The sequence below is a fragment of the Sinocyclocheilus grahami genome, unplaced genomic scaffold (genome assembly GCF_001515645.1).
Source record: "Sinocyclocheilus grahami isolate Dianchi unplaced genomic scaffold, SAMN03320097.WGS_v1.1 scaffold616.1, whole genome shotgun sequence".
Lineage (NCBI taxonomy): Eukaryota > Metazoa > Chordata > Actinopteri > Cypriniformes > Cyprinidae > Sinocyclocheilus > Sinocyclocheilus grahami.
In genome coordinates this window covers 416,465-431,252 of record NW_015505795.1, presented here as the reverse complement: position 1 = coordinate 431,252, position 14,788 = coordinate 416,465, and the positions used below count along the sequence as shown (strand labels likewise).

Here is a 14,788-nt window from a genome sequence, read left to right as displayed (position 1 = left end):
CGTCAACGAAATCAAAAGATAAGCGCTGCATTTTATTAATTATTAGCTCATTTCAAGATCAAAGACCGCAATAGGAGAGCGCGCAGCATCAGCACTGTAAAAAAAATAAAATAAATTGGGGAAAAACTAACAAAAATACTGATAAGATAATAGTGATACGAATTCTACTAATAAGAACAATATAAAAATGCACCGAGGATTAATGAGCTACTGGATTCATGAATATTAATTAGGTTGTGTGCGTTCGCTCTAACTGATTTGCTGAAATCAAAACAGGGACGATAGTAGGTGAGCACCAGCCAATGAGATTGCCGTTTGCGCATTAGCTCCACCCACTAGCGGAGAAAGCGGTAGTTCTTAAAAGCGGAAGAATTCCAAAGAAACTCCGTTATTTTGACAGCAAAATACAACAAAGAATATCGTTTACATGTAGCGCACATAGGTAGTGCGTCAATTCTCTCTCTCCCTCTCTCGCTGCGTGTGTGTGAAACAAAGCGACGGCGAGTCGTGCGCCTTCACACTAGAGTTTACAGTCCATTAAATACAGGTGCGTTGCACATCCATTCAGATGAACTGAAAAACAGCACGGATCGCTTGGCGGAGAGCGAAACTGATGCGCTCAGTCAGAGTGTGTTCGGCGAGTGGAAATATATCTGAGCTAAACTTATTCTTAGCCTCCAACTCACACACTGACGAGTAAAATCTGAGAATTCATTAGCAATTGGCTAATATCAGACAACATTTAGTCACCCAGAGTGAAGATTTAGTCGCATATGCGAGTGAATTACTCGCAATGTAGAGGGTTGATCTGTCTCGAAAGCGTTTCGGAGGGCATTTACACCTGGTCTTTTCACAATCGGATAGCTATCCGATCAGAAAAAACGCATGAAGTGACCAGGTGTAAACAGACCATATGAATGGGTTACTGAATCATTGATTCACTTGATTTGTTCAAAACGTGGATTCATTCAGTAACGAAACACCACTGTGTTGCTCGGAGACCCAAAACAGTTCTGCTGTGGCTTTGAGTGGAATTATTTTCATCAGCGAAATTGAGCAAAAACAGTCAATATTGTGTCTAAAATGTAAGTCGCTTAATTTTAACTTCTTGTTTATTGAACTACAATTGTATAAAATCACATTGCAATCGCGTTGAAACATTTTGTTTGTGCAATGTTGTGTACCTAAATCATATATTATACTTTTTTTTTGACACTCTTTAGGAAGTCAAATTACTAATGACTGTCGTATAGTGACTCTGATGTATTTTAGCATTGAAAAATTGCACACTTCACCTTCAAGTAAGACTTGTAATTAAGCAGTGTGAATATAAAGGTACCTGGGAGGCCGTTGAGAATGGATGTGATCTCAATGGGCTTGAGAGGCGTCTGCTGGCTTCCTTCATCGCCATACTCCTCCTTCGTGGAGAAAGCATCACTGCCGGAGTTTGGTTTGGACAATCGGTTGATGCGATTTTTGGGTGAAGGAAGATCCTCTCTGTCTGTCAGTCTCTCTATTCGGTCTCTTTCTTGTTCTGCTTTATTCTGTGATTAAACAAAAACAGCAAATTAACAATGCAACCTCTCTAAATATGAATATGCATAAAGAATACACTTGGATTTGGATTTTTTTTTAAGGAATTAATACTTCTATTCAGCATGGATGCATTAAATTGATCAAACCACAAATATATGCTGTTTCTTGAACTTTCTGTTCAAAGTAATAATCAAATATATCAATGTAAAATGTTCAGCAGCACAACTGTTTTCAACATTGATAATAATCAGAAATGTTTCTTGTGCAGCAAATCAGCATCTTAGAATGATTTCTGAAGGATCATGTTACACTGAAGACTGGAGTAATGATGCTGAAAATTCAGCTTTGATCACAGCAATAAATTATATTTTAAAATATTTTACAACTTTTTTAATTTTACAGTTATTTGAAATTGTAAAAATATTTGAGAATTTTTTCTGTATTATTGATTAAATAAATGCAGCCTTGATGAAGATAAGAGACATTTAAAATTTTTATAAAGTCTTACAGACCGCTAACTTTTAAGTATGCTGAACAAAAAAAAAAGAAAAGAAAATCTCCTTAAGGAAATCAGACTGTACCTTTATTTTTTTGCGGTGCTTTATTTTAGGGACGTTCTTATTGGCTGGTCTGGCAATCTTATCGGCTTTGATCCACTCGTCATACCTGTTAAGAGAGGCAGATTGGTCAACATTTACTAAATAATATGGCTCCAAAACTCACAAAACTTTCTCTTTTGTTGCAATTGCGAGATGCACATATACAAATAATGAGATATTACATTGCACAAGTCACAACTGCAAGATATAAATTCACAATCAAGAGAACAAATGCACCACAAACATAAAACTCCAAAACTCACAAAACTTTCTCTTTTGTTGCAAATGCGAAATGTAATGCACAAATAATGAGATATTTCATTGCACAAGTCACAACTGCAAGATATAGTCACAATCAAGAGAATAAATGCACCATAAACATAAAACGCTGCGAAAGAGACAACATGACAAGTGTAAAGCGCAAAAGCTGCAACAAGGTCTTCAGAAGATGCTGCTCTGCTATTTTTGTCAGAAATGTCCACACAACACACACTCAAATCCAAGTCTGAGAAGAAAAACCTGAGTATGTCATGATGACATGTTCGAGTTTTAAGGGTTGTTCACACTGACAGCAATTTGCAATGGCAAAGCAACCTTTTCAATGAGAGTTGAAGGAAAAAAACATACACTCAGAACTAAAATGAAGAAGATTGTGTACTTCGGTTTCATATGGCAACTAAAGAACTGCCCTTGAGATGAATGGGAATGCTAACGGATCGAACCCTGAGTTCGCGTGATCCACCTCCTCATACCGGCCATTGCTGCTAAGTACAAATGACTACAAGTGTGAACGTACTTTCACGATCCATTCGTCTCAGATCATCTTCTCAGATGCAGAAAAGAAGTCAAAAAGTCTTTAATGTGTCAAGTATCAAATACACACCTGACTTATTTATATAAACCACCCAGAAACATTCTTTAAAGATGATAAGAGGCTGTATCAGTCTATCACTAAGCTGAACATTTCCCACAAGACGACACGTGAAACTAGAAAGCACCTCCTCAATCTGGCAAGGATGGAAACCAAGTCGAGTTCACAAAATACCAGTTTGATATTATAAATGCGTAGGAAGAAGTAACTGCAAAAAATTACCACGTTTTCCAGGTTAGTGCAAATCTCTGAAAGGAACTTGGTAGTAAACTAAATATCGATGAGCAGAAGTGCAAATTCTGCTTTGTTTTTGGACTTAGATCTGTGAAACAATCAGTATTTATTAGGGATGCATGATATTGGATTTTTGCCGATATTTTTCAACTCTTTTTGGCCGATAGCCGATATATTTCCTTTTGTTTGGAAACAACACCAAGTCTCTCCTGTGTGGCAATTATAAGCAATTATTTTTAATCTTGGTTAGTTTTTAACAAGAACTTATTTGGTAGAATTAAATAAACAATAATGAAGTTCTTTTATAATGACAGTACATTGAAGCTTTGAAAATAACTATAAATAAACTGTATATCAATCGCTGCATTTCTTTTTTCAGAAAGATGCAGTGGTAACCTTAACATTTTATTTTAAGATTTAACATTTGTAAATGGTCTAAAGCAAGAGTTTCTGAAAATCTTTTAGAGCTCATAATTTGCTTCATGAAAAAAAACATATTACACATTAATGAATCAATTTAATTTACAAGTGTCATGTTTGTGATTTTTTTTATTAATGTAAGCTATAGCTTTTGACTTTTAAATCAAAACATACTCATGATTTTATGACATCAATTACTGCTTTATTACTGAGCGGGCATTAGGACCCGGGGGAGGCTGCCGCTGCACTTGTGCTATTACCGTTTACTCTATCATACACTGAACCAGTCATTCTGTACTGCATTCTCAGTTTAAATGCAGTGATCCAAAACAATGAATCCAATCACCATTCAGGCAAAACTTTGCTTCAAAAATGAGTCACACTGCAGACATGATCTAATCGCTAGCACACCCTGAGCACATGCAAGTTAACCTATTCTTCTTTTCGGCAAGACATACCGGCTTAATTTTTCATATCGGGCCGATGCCGATATTTACATTAAAAGCCATTATCGGCCGATTCCGATATCGGTCCAATAATATCATGCATCCCTAATATTTATTACTTTCGGATGGGCAGAAATGATTATTTAAACACATTTCTACATGTTAAAACCAAAAAAGCTGTGGTCGGTCACTTGATGTGTCCATCAAGCAGCAATACAGCGCAGCAGCAATGATGTATTTTTGTAGGCTGACCTGTAAGTTAGCGTCAACCTAGTTCCACCGACAAAAACCCAATAGGATTTTTCCATTGGCTCTTGGATAATAGCAGAAAATACCAACAAGAGTTTGATTCTCACGCATTTTGCTCATGCTGATCTTCACAAATGAGCAAATTTTTAAGCCTCAACACAATCAGCAGAAGTAAAAAGCTAAACGTAGGCTATAAACGAACAACAGCATAGTCACATGACATCAACACCACCATCATTGAGTTTCGACAACTCTTTAAAAACATTTTCAATGAAAGTTTGAGTTAGAATAGTTTGCCAGATAAACACGAGTAGATGAGTTTTCCTGTTCGTTTGATGACGTTTAATGTCCCCGACAACCTCTGTAGTGCCGTTTAACTACTTGTTAGCAACTGTAAAATCTTCTAAAAAACCTCACAAGGTGGCATTACTGATGCAGTTTGTGTCGAGAGTGAAACTGTTCACCAGCGGCCTTATTTCAGACATTTAACCAAAAACCCACTTATTTTGAGTCAATGGAACCAGAAGTGCTAAAATGCTTATTTCTGGGTTTTGGCCTAAAAAACAATGTGAAAATTAGATTATATTTACAACAGACCTTATTTCAGGCTTTTACCCAAAAACCCACTAAAAAACCCAATGACACTGGGACGATGAAAATGGAAGTGCTAAAATGTTTGTTTTTGGGTTTTGGCCTACAAAAACAATGTGAAAATACCTTGAGATCATGTTCACGACAAACCTTATATCAGGTATTTAACCAAAAACCCATTAAAAAAAATAAAAAAATGACTTTGAGACGATGCTATTGGTAGCGCTAAAATACACTTTTTTAGGTTTTGGCCTACAAAAACATGAAAATATCTTGAGCTTGTGGTCACCACTGACCTTATTACAGACATTTTGCCAAACAACCATTGACTTCAGGACGATGGATCCAGAAGAGCTAAAATTCCTTGTTTCTGGGTTTTGGCTTACAAAAACAATGTGAACATGTCTTGAGCTTTTGTTCACCACTGGCCTTATTTCAGACATTTAACCAAAAACCCATTCAAAAACCCACTGACTTCATTGCAATGCAAAAGGAAGAGCTAAAAAGCTTGATTTTGGGTTTTGGCCTACTAAAAACTCTCAATCCCTGCAGACTTTCTGACTCCATTACCATAATCTGATTGGGGCGACCAGGTTTTTCGTAAATGCACACAGATTAGGCGTGAGTTCCCAGGGTCCTGCCTTACCTGATGTTCCAGCCACAGTAGTGCACCAGGTAGCGCACCTCTCCCCCCTCCAGGTCTGACTCTTTCACAGTGGCTTCGTACGTCTTCTGATTGCGGCCTCGCCCATACCTCACCTGCACCTTCATCCCAGGAGGGTAACACTCAAACTCCTCCCCTTCCTCCCACTCCTGACTGCTGACATCCCTGCAAGAAAGACAATTCAGTACTTCCTGTTTCCTGGCACTAGACTTTCCCCCCCGACTGCCCTCCCCAAAAAACCCTCCCCAAACTGAGCTCGCTGTCTCAGCCTAGTGCTTCTGGAATCTAATTATCCTCATCTTTCCCTGTCGGATAAGTCTAGCAATCCTCCTGATAGGATGAGATTATCAGAGGAAGACATTATGGGGTCATCAGCCGGCTGTCTGAACCTCAACCTGGAATATACTGAGAACTACTGCCTGTTTAAAAGGAATGTTTCACCCAAAAATTCATCTTCTGTCATCACCCTCATGCTGTATTTCTTATGTGGAACATGTCAGAAGTTTTCCAAGCTTTTTTTTTTAAAGCATATGGTGTCCAGTAGCTGTCAAGATCCAAAAAGTACTGAAATAAATAAAAGTGCTCCATGCAATCTGTGCACTACATCCATGTATTCTGAAGCCAATGTATTTTGTATACTAAGCTGTTGTTTACTTAGTTTCCACACTTTAAATGCCCCAAACTAAAAGATAGAAATAACTGACTTAAAACCACTTTTTAGCTAATTAAAATACTAATATTATAATAGTTTTGTCTACCACTGTATATTCAGTTAATAAAATATTATTATTATTTATTAAAAAAAATAATAATATATATATATATATATATAAAAAATAAAAATTATTATTATTATTAAATACTTTAAGTAAATAATTGTATACTAATTAAACATCTTATAGTACATATAGTATCTACATGTACATATAGTACATATAGTATCCAGTTATTTAATGTATTATATACATTTTTTTAAATATATTCTCAAATAAACATTTTTTTACAATTAATAAATAATTGTACACTAGTGACACATCTACATTTTTTTTATATACAAAATATATAGATGTTTCACTATTACATAATTATGTATTGATTTATTGTTGCAAATATACATAATATAAAAAAATATAAAACATTAATAAATAACTGGAGACTGGTGAAACATCTACAATAATACCATGAAATATTATCAATTAATATGCTGCTTGCAAAAAGTGCACAGCCACTTTTAACTGGCCGTAAATGGAGAAAGATGCATTTTGGTGTAGTTACTGCATCTACTAGTAGGGACTAACTATTCATGCTAACCAGCCAAACACTGTGCAAACGTCCTCAATAATCATAAAGACCTTAAAATGACCTTTATGGTGTTTTTTGGTCTTTTTTTGGAGCTTGACAGCTTGAGGTCAGTCACTATATGAACAAGCAGTATGAACATTTTGCTAAACGTCTCCTTTAGTGTCCCACAGAAGAAAGTCAGTCATATGGCTTTGGACCAACATGAGGGTGAGTAAATGAGTTTTCTAACCTTAAAGATATTTCAAATGTGACTTTGAACTTGAGTTCAGGATGTGTGCGTGTGACAGGGAAAGGGTCAGAGTGCAGCGAGAGGCACAGCGAAGCTCAGCAAGGGGCAAATCACAATCACGTTAGAGAGCAGAGAAGAAGCCACGTTAGACAGCACACTGAACCCTACCGCTCTGTCGTGTGTAATGACTACATAGTGTGGATAGCTCTACCGAGAGACAACCCTGGTTAGTTAGCAGCAGACAACTCAACTAGTGATGCAACGACTGAGCTGGGACAAGGCAGGACCCTGGTTCCACATAGTTATTTGATTCACTCTGAGCAAAACAATACAGAAAATGGAGGGGGGAAGCATCATTGGAAAACCACCACTGCAGGATGATCGTTGAGACGGCGGCGAAAAGCATCTACCAAGACCAGTTAACTTAAGAAGACTGGATTAGTTAGGCAAGTTTAATCTCAAAAGGCATTCAAGTTGAGTCAATGCAACCAGTTTTAATTTATGAACTTAAGACCAGCAGTAGAGGAGGGAATCATTAGACATTTAATGGTTGTGATTCCATTTTGGTTCTGGTTTCTTAAAGTAGTAGTTCACTAAGGGGCAAATCACAATCACGTTAGAGAGCAGAGAAGAAGCCACGTTAGACAGCACACTGAACCCTACCGCTCTGTCGTGTGTAATGACTACATAGTGTGGATAGCTCTACCGAGAGACAACCCTGGTTAGTTAGCAGCAGACAACTCAACTAGTGATGCAACGACTGAGCTGGGACAAGGCAGGACCCTGGTTCCACATAGTTATTTGATTCACTCTGAGCAAAACAATACAGAAAATGGAGGGGGGAAGCATCATTGGAAAACCACCACTGCAGGATGATCGTTGAGACGGCGGCGAAAAGCATCTACCAAGACCAGTTAACTTAAGAAGACTGGATTAGTTAGGCAAGTTTAATCTCAAAAGGCATTCAAGTTGAGTCAATGCAACCAGTTTTAATTTATGAACTTAAGACCAGCAGTAGAGGAGGGAATCATTAGAAATTTAATGGTTGTGATTCCATTTTGGTTCTGGTTTCTTAAAGTAGTAGTTCACTCAAAAATGAAAATGTGCTCACCCTCAGGCCATCCAAGATGTACAGATGAGTTTGTTTCTTCATCAGATTTGGAGAAATGTAGCATTGCATCAGTGTCTCAGCAATGGATGCTCTGCAGTGAATGGGTGCCGTCAGAATGAGAGTCCAAACAGCTGATAAAAACATCACAATAATCCACAAGTAATCCACAGCACTCCAGTCCATCAGTTAACATCTGGAGAAGACAAAAGCTGAAACAAATCCAGCATTAACGCGTTTTTAACTAAACTCCATAATAACGCTTCCTCCAGTGTAAAAGTCTTCTGGTCTGAATCAGGAGAAAAATCTGCACAGATCAAGTCAAAACAGCTCTAAACAAATATGTGGCTGGGTTTTGATGTGAGAGACAACAGGAGATGCACTTTTTCACTGGAGGAAGCGTTATTATGGCCAGAAGCAACGGGTTTAAACGTCTTAATGATGGAATTGTTTCTTTTGTCTTCTCAAGACATTAACTGATGGACTGGAGTTCAGTGGATTACTTGTGGATTATTGTGATGTTTTTATCAGCTGTTTGGACTCTCATTCTGACGGCACCCATTCACTGCAGAGCATCCATTGCTGAGACACTGATGCAATGCTGCATTTCTCCAAATCTGATGAAGAAACAAACTCATCCACATCTTGGATGGCCTGAGGGTGAGGACATTTTCAGCAAATTTTCATTTTTGGGTGAACTATTTCTTTAAATGTTTCATGATTCTGTTAGTACTGTTGAGTTAGTTCAGAGTCCAACATGACTAAACACCTGCAAGTGAGTAAAGTGAGTAAGCCATTAAACCAAATCAATTCTATAGCTTATAAGATGAAGAACCATTAATGACACAATAATAGAACAATAGTCTTATATAATTCCATTACACTCTTAAAAATAAAAGTTCTTTGAAGAACTTTGAAAATGTTTTTCACACTAAGAAAAAAGGTTCTTTTAAGAATTCACTGGAAGGTTCTTTGGGGAACCAGAAATGGTTCTTCTGAGGCTTTGCTGCAGAAACCCCCTTTGGAACCTTTATTTTTAAGAGTGTTTTTTAGAACAGCTTCTCAATTCCCAACCCTAACCAGACACAAATCTCCACATGATCTCAGCATCAGGGTCTGTTTTCATCCACAGAACATCTCACAAAATCACAGCAGAACACTAAAGGCATGATATGAGAGAGCAGAAAGCGTCAGGAAACACTTTAAATAGCGAAGGGCAGCAGTGGTAGAGCTCAACTAGTCAGTCCATCGCGTCAAAGTCACACCTGAATAGTGCAAAACAAACCCTAAAACACCCAAATCCCAGATTTGACTAGAAAACCGTGAACACAAAAACAGTGCAGGAATAATTCAGATTCAACCTCCGGTTCTACTGACTTTTGGAGAAATGTTGTCAGTTACATAATTTTTTCCCCAAGAAATTGATACTTTTATTCATAAAGGATGCATTAAATTGATCAAAAGTGACAGAAAAGACATTTATAAAGTTACAAAAGCTTTCTATGTCAAATAAATGCTGTTCTTTTGAACTTTCAATTCATCAAAGAATCCTGAAAAATAAAATGTATCACGGTTTCCACAAAAATATTGGGCAGCACAACTGTTTTCAACACTGATATTAATCAGAAATGTTTCTTGAGCTGCATATTAGAATGATTTCTGAAGGATCATGTGACACTGAAGACTGGAGTAATGATGCTGAAAATTCAGATTTGATCACAGAAATAAATTATTATTTTAAAGGGGTCATATGACGCGATTTAAATGTTTCCTTTCTCTTTGGAGTGTTACAAGCTCTTGGTGCATAAAGAAGATCTGTAAAGTTGCAAAGACTAAAGTCTCAAATCCAAAGAGATATTCTTTATAAAAGTTAAGAGTCAGCCACGCCTACCTAAAACGCCTCGTTCTAACACGCCCCCACATGTCTACGTCACTATGTGGGAAGATTTGCATAACGCCGGCCAAATGTTCACGCAAAGAAAGAAGGCGTAACTTTTATTCTCGCTATAGTATTGTTGTTGCTGCCGCCGCCATGTCGTGAAGGCGCTGTGTTTCGTTGTGAAAGCGAAACTACTTTGTTTGGTCTTCCAAAAGAGGATACGACTAGAAATCAGTGGTTAAGTTGTATTTACAACACTTTTCCAGAACAGTTCAACCCAAATATTCAGATGTGTGCAGCACATTTTATGGAGGACTGTTTCCTGATCCTGGGAGAGTAGACTACAATGCCGGCTGTTCTGACTCGCAGACTGTAAGTACATTTTTCATATTTAAAGAATTTGCCACTGCTGATTCAAACGTGAGTTTTGAGCAGTGTAGAGTAGCGCTTGTTGTTTGTCATTTCTCCGATCACAAATGCAGACATGGTTTTATGTTTACGCGGCGCAATGCAACGCAACGCGTAAAAAGACAGTATAAGTCATTATAATCCGTAATTATGTCCCCACTGGATGCAACAAATGCCTCGTTTGTAATGGGTTTTAATGTTTTTGTCTCGTCGCTCCGGCCGGACAGGGCATCACAGTATGGTGAGGGGCGTAACATTTCCGTCACAAGCTTGAGGTATTCGGCCAATCACAACGCACTGGATAGCTGCCCAATCACAGCACACCTCGCTTTTCAGACCGATGAGCTTTGTAAAAATCGATGCGTTTCAGAAAGGCGGGGCATAGAGGAGAAACAATAATGTACAGTATGTGGAAAATAATGTGTTTTTTTAACCTTAAACCGTATTTCATTACACCAAATACACAAAATAAGACAAATTAATACTTTTTAGCAACATCATATGACCCCTTTAAAATATATTAAATCACAAAACAGTTTTTTTAATTGTAGTAATATTTCACAATTTTTACTGTATTTTTGATCACATAAACGCAGCCTTGGTGAGCAGAAGACACTTCTTTATAAAGCTTGTAAAAGCCTTGTCTACCATGTTTTGAATCTTATTGTAAAGAAATTAAATCTGATTAAATTTAATTACTGTCTGTATTCCATCACAAGCTGGCTGTGATATAGTGGCTGTAATATGTTATATTATATAACAAAAGTTACAGAAAATTCACAGGAATTGAGTCACATGATACAGATCATTTAAATAACAATTTCAAACAGACAGAGGACAAATAAATTGTCCAGCACAACGGAAAATAAAAACTGAGGGTTTTTTCGGTTGATACATTTTCAAGGTAAAACAACCTGCCGTTGGAAAAAAAAGGTGTAGAGAGAGAGAGCAAGCTAAAAAGAGCAAATGCTTCAGCCAACATGCAGTTTCATAAAGGCCATCATGCTTGGCTTCAACGTCTCATCCGTCCTGCTCACGCCAGAGAACATCCACGAATAAAATCAGTGAAATATTTCCACAAAAACTGAGGTCACAATTTTTAAAGTGCTTTCATGATCGATCGATGTAATCATTCCATCCCTAACAACAACTTTTGAGTCACAAATACTGCCTGAACAAAGTTTAAGAGCAGCTCTCACTTTTTTGTACATTTCTCACTCAATCTTCCTTAGTTGTGTCTTCTGTAGAGCTGCTTATAGCTAAATTGAACTTGTTTCATAATTGATGAACTTTACAGTTATTGAGCTGAATATTGTTTTCAGCGCTTCTTTACAGCAGAATCTGAATTTGTCTCATATTTGAAGTACTTTGCATCACTGATTCTGTTATTTTCCTGTTTATTTCAGAGAAGCCACTTCGAAACGATCTGCATTGTATAAAAGCGTTATGGAAATAAAGGTGACTTGACTCTTCGTCCCTCTTCTTCCTCTCATCTGTTTTTTCTGCACTACCAAAATCTCCAACATAGGCTCTACCTACATTTCTGCAAAACTCAAAAAACGAACTTATACATTACGAATCGCTTGCAGTTTCCAGTTGAAATGAACACTAGAGGCAGCAAAACTCCCACAACTTTTATTCCTTTTCAAACAAAGTATGATTTGCAGATCCCCAGATTCGATTAATAAAGCCTAATTTTCGCATAATTACTTGAGGAATATTATGTTACGAATTCAAAACAACTGATGCATTTGAAGGTTAGCGTCCCACATCCAGCTTCATATGCATGAGTTTTCTAACTCTGTGTTGCACTTGAGTGATGAAGAGCTTTGGCACGAACCCCCGTGAAAATACGGTTCAACAAAACAGCTCAAATCCGCATAAGGAAGTTAAAATAGCAGAGCTGCATCAACAAATGCATTTTTTTATATCACTTTTGCTAACACTATCGGGTAGGTTTAGGGTTGGGTTTGGTGTAGGGGATATTTCCAACACGATACAGCATTAACTTTTAGCGACACTCCCTGGATATTTGAATTATGAACCACTGCAATACATAATACAAACACAGCAATTCGTGCCTACATCAACTAGGGCTGGGACAATAAATCAATGCATCGCGATTCGTGGATCGATTCTAAGATTTTCGGAAATTTGTTTAAATTGTCGAATTTCGACGAATAATCGAAATTCGATTTTTTTTTTTGACAGCCCTACTTCAGAGATCCACATGCACTGACGCTCAGACAGGAAGCATTGACGCTCAGACAGGAAGTGAGGAGGGTTTAGGCTGCACCTACCCTGACAGATCTTTGTTATCGGGTTCCTCACACGGTTCCTCCTTCACGCTCTCAGTGATGGGACTCTGCGCTGTCGGGATGCACTCTTCGGCCTCCTCTTTCGTATCGTTCTCCTCTTCATCAGCGTGGTTATCTTCCTCCTCATTTACGTAAGTTGCTTAAACAATTAACAAAACAGAATCATGCATGTATGTATAGTTTAATACAAAGGACCGAAAATCAATCACAAAGAGTACTTTTTCATTTAAAAACATGAGATGCAGTGGGATGGGGAAAACCGCCATAAAGTCAAGAGACATTTTTAAAAAAAGTTGAACTTGCATTAATTTTACATGGCTTTCTAAACATGCGTCTCTTTTGTGCGAGACGCGAGTGTAATGTTGATAGATGTCCCTCTAGAAAATGCGATAAATATGAGTTCCGTGTGAACGGCTTGGTTTCAGTTTAGATGTAAACAACATCTTCGCCTGATGTTCTTTTTCCGCAATATTTTGAATGAACAACGTATCACCGCCGCATCTAGTGGGTTCAACTGGATAAGCTATGAAAAACATTCAAATGCAACGACACTTACATCGTCATCGCATCTCGTGCTCCACTGATACTGCAGCCTGACGAACACCTAAAATTCGAATGCAAAAAGCATGTGGATTTTGATTTTAAATTCGACGAATAATCGAAATTCGATTTTTTTTTTTGACAGCCCTACTTCAGAGATCCACATGCACTGACGCTCAGACAGGAAGCATTGACACTCAGACAGGAAGTGAGGAGGGTTTAGGCTGCACCTACCCTGACAGATCTTTGTTATCGGGTTCCTCACACGGTTCCTCCTTCACACTCTCAGTGATGGGACTCTGCGCTGTCGGGATGCACTCTTCGGCCTCCTCTTTCGTATCGTTCTCCTCTTCATCAGCGTGGTTATCTTCCTCCTCATTTACACTGCTGATGTCCGCTTTATCTTCACACGGTGCTGTGGATTCTGCATTCTCCTCCTGAGATCAAATAACACGTCATTCTCACCCATATGTTCTTGCAATTAATATTATTTGACCCTAATTAAACTCTGCCTTAGCTACATTTGTAAATGCTTTTTTTCTTTGTTTCAGCAGCTTGTGTTGAGAAAAAAGCATGACTTATGAATATAAATGAGGTCATACAATCATAAACAGCTGAAGATTCTGGCTGTGCTTCAAATGCAATAGTAGTGTACTGCTTACTGCACAGTATGTAGTGTATACTGCTTACAGCAGCTTTGGAACTGTAACTGTGAAAAAGTACTTAGTTACATGATAATGTCGTCACATTATAAATTATCAAATGAACATACATAATAAAAAACAGAAATACTGTTACTGATCACATTAATAAAAAACAGCTACTGATCACATTAAATGAACACTAAATACATTTTGTCAAGCTACATAGTCAATACACACACACACAAAAAAAAATATATATATATATGTATATATATATATATATATACACACTATGTACTGTATATATACATATATTTTGTGTGTGTGTGTGTATGTATATATATATATATATATATATACACATATACATACACACACACACACACATTTATATAAAATGAAAATAAATACAAAAAGTTAAAAAATATATATATATAGTTAGTGGCATCATCATTTTTATGTAATTACAAGTAATTATATGTAAATACTTCCAGTAATGCTGCCTGCTATTTAAATTAGTGAGAGGTATGCGATAAAAAATAAAAAAAAATAAAAAAAAAATAAAAAAATATATATATATATAAGAATAAATTAATTTTAATCCAGCTTCATAAATAAATCAATTTCAATAAAAATTATTCTCCATTCATATATTTTTGTATAAATGGAATATAAGTATAAATGGAATATGTGTATATTTATAAAATATAAAATATGTATAAAATGTGTGTATATATATACATATATATA

General features: G+C 37.0%; 1 protein-coding gene across 1 annotated transcript in view; it reads right to left on the bottom strand.

Moving 5' to 3' along the window:
- Window positions 1-14,788, bottom strand: part of arid4b (AT-rich interaction domain 4B) — a 94,770-nt gene that overhangs the window by 9,741 nt on the left and 70,241 nt on the right. Inside the window, exons 14-17 of the mRNA XM_016241241.1 lie at window positions 13,629-13,831; window positions 5,593-5,775; window positions 2,118-2,202; window positions 1,340-1,544 (exon numbers count right to left, since the gene is read on the bottom strand). Coding sequence (XP_016096727.1) covers window positions 1,340-1,544; window positions 2,118-2,202; window positions 5,593-5,775; window positions 13,629-13,831 — 676 coding nt within the window. The remainder of the gene's footprint in view (window positions 1-1,339; window positions 1,545-2,117; window positions 2,203-5,592; window positions 5,776-13,628; window positions 13,832-14,788) is intronic.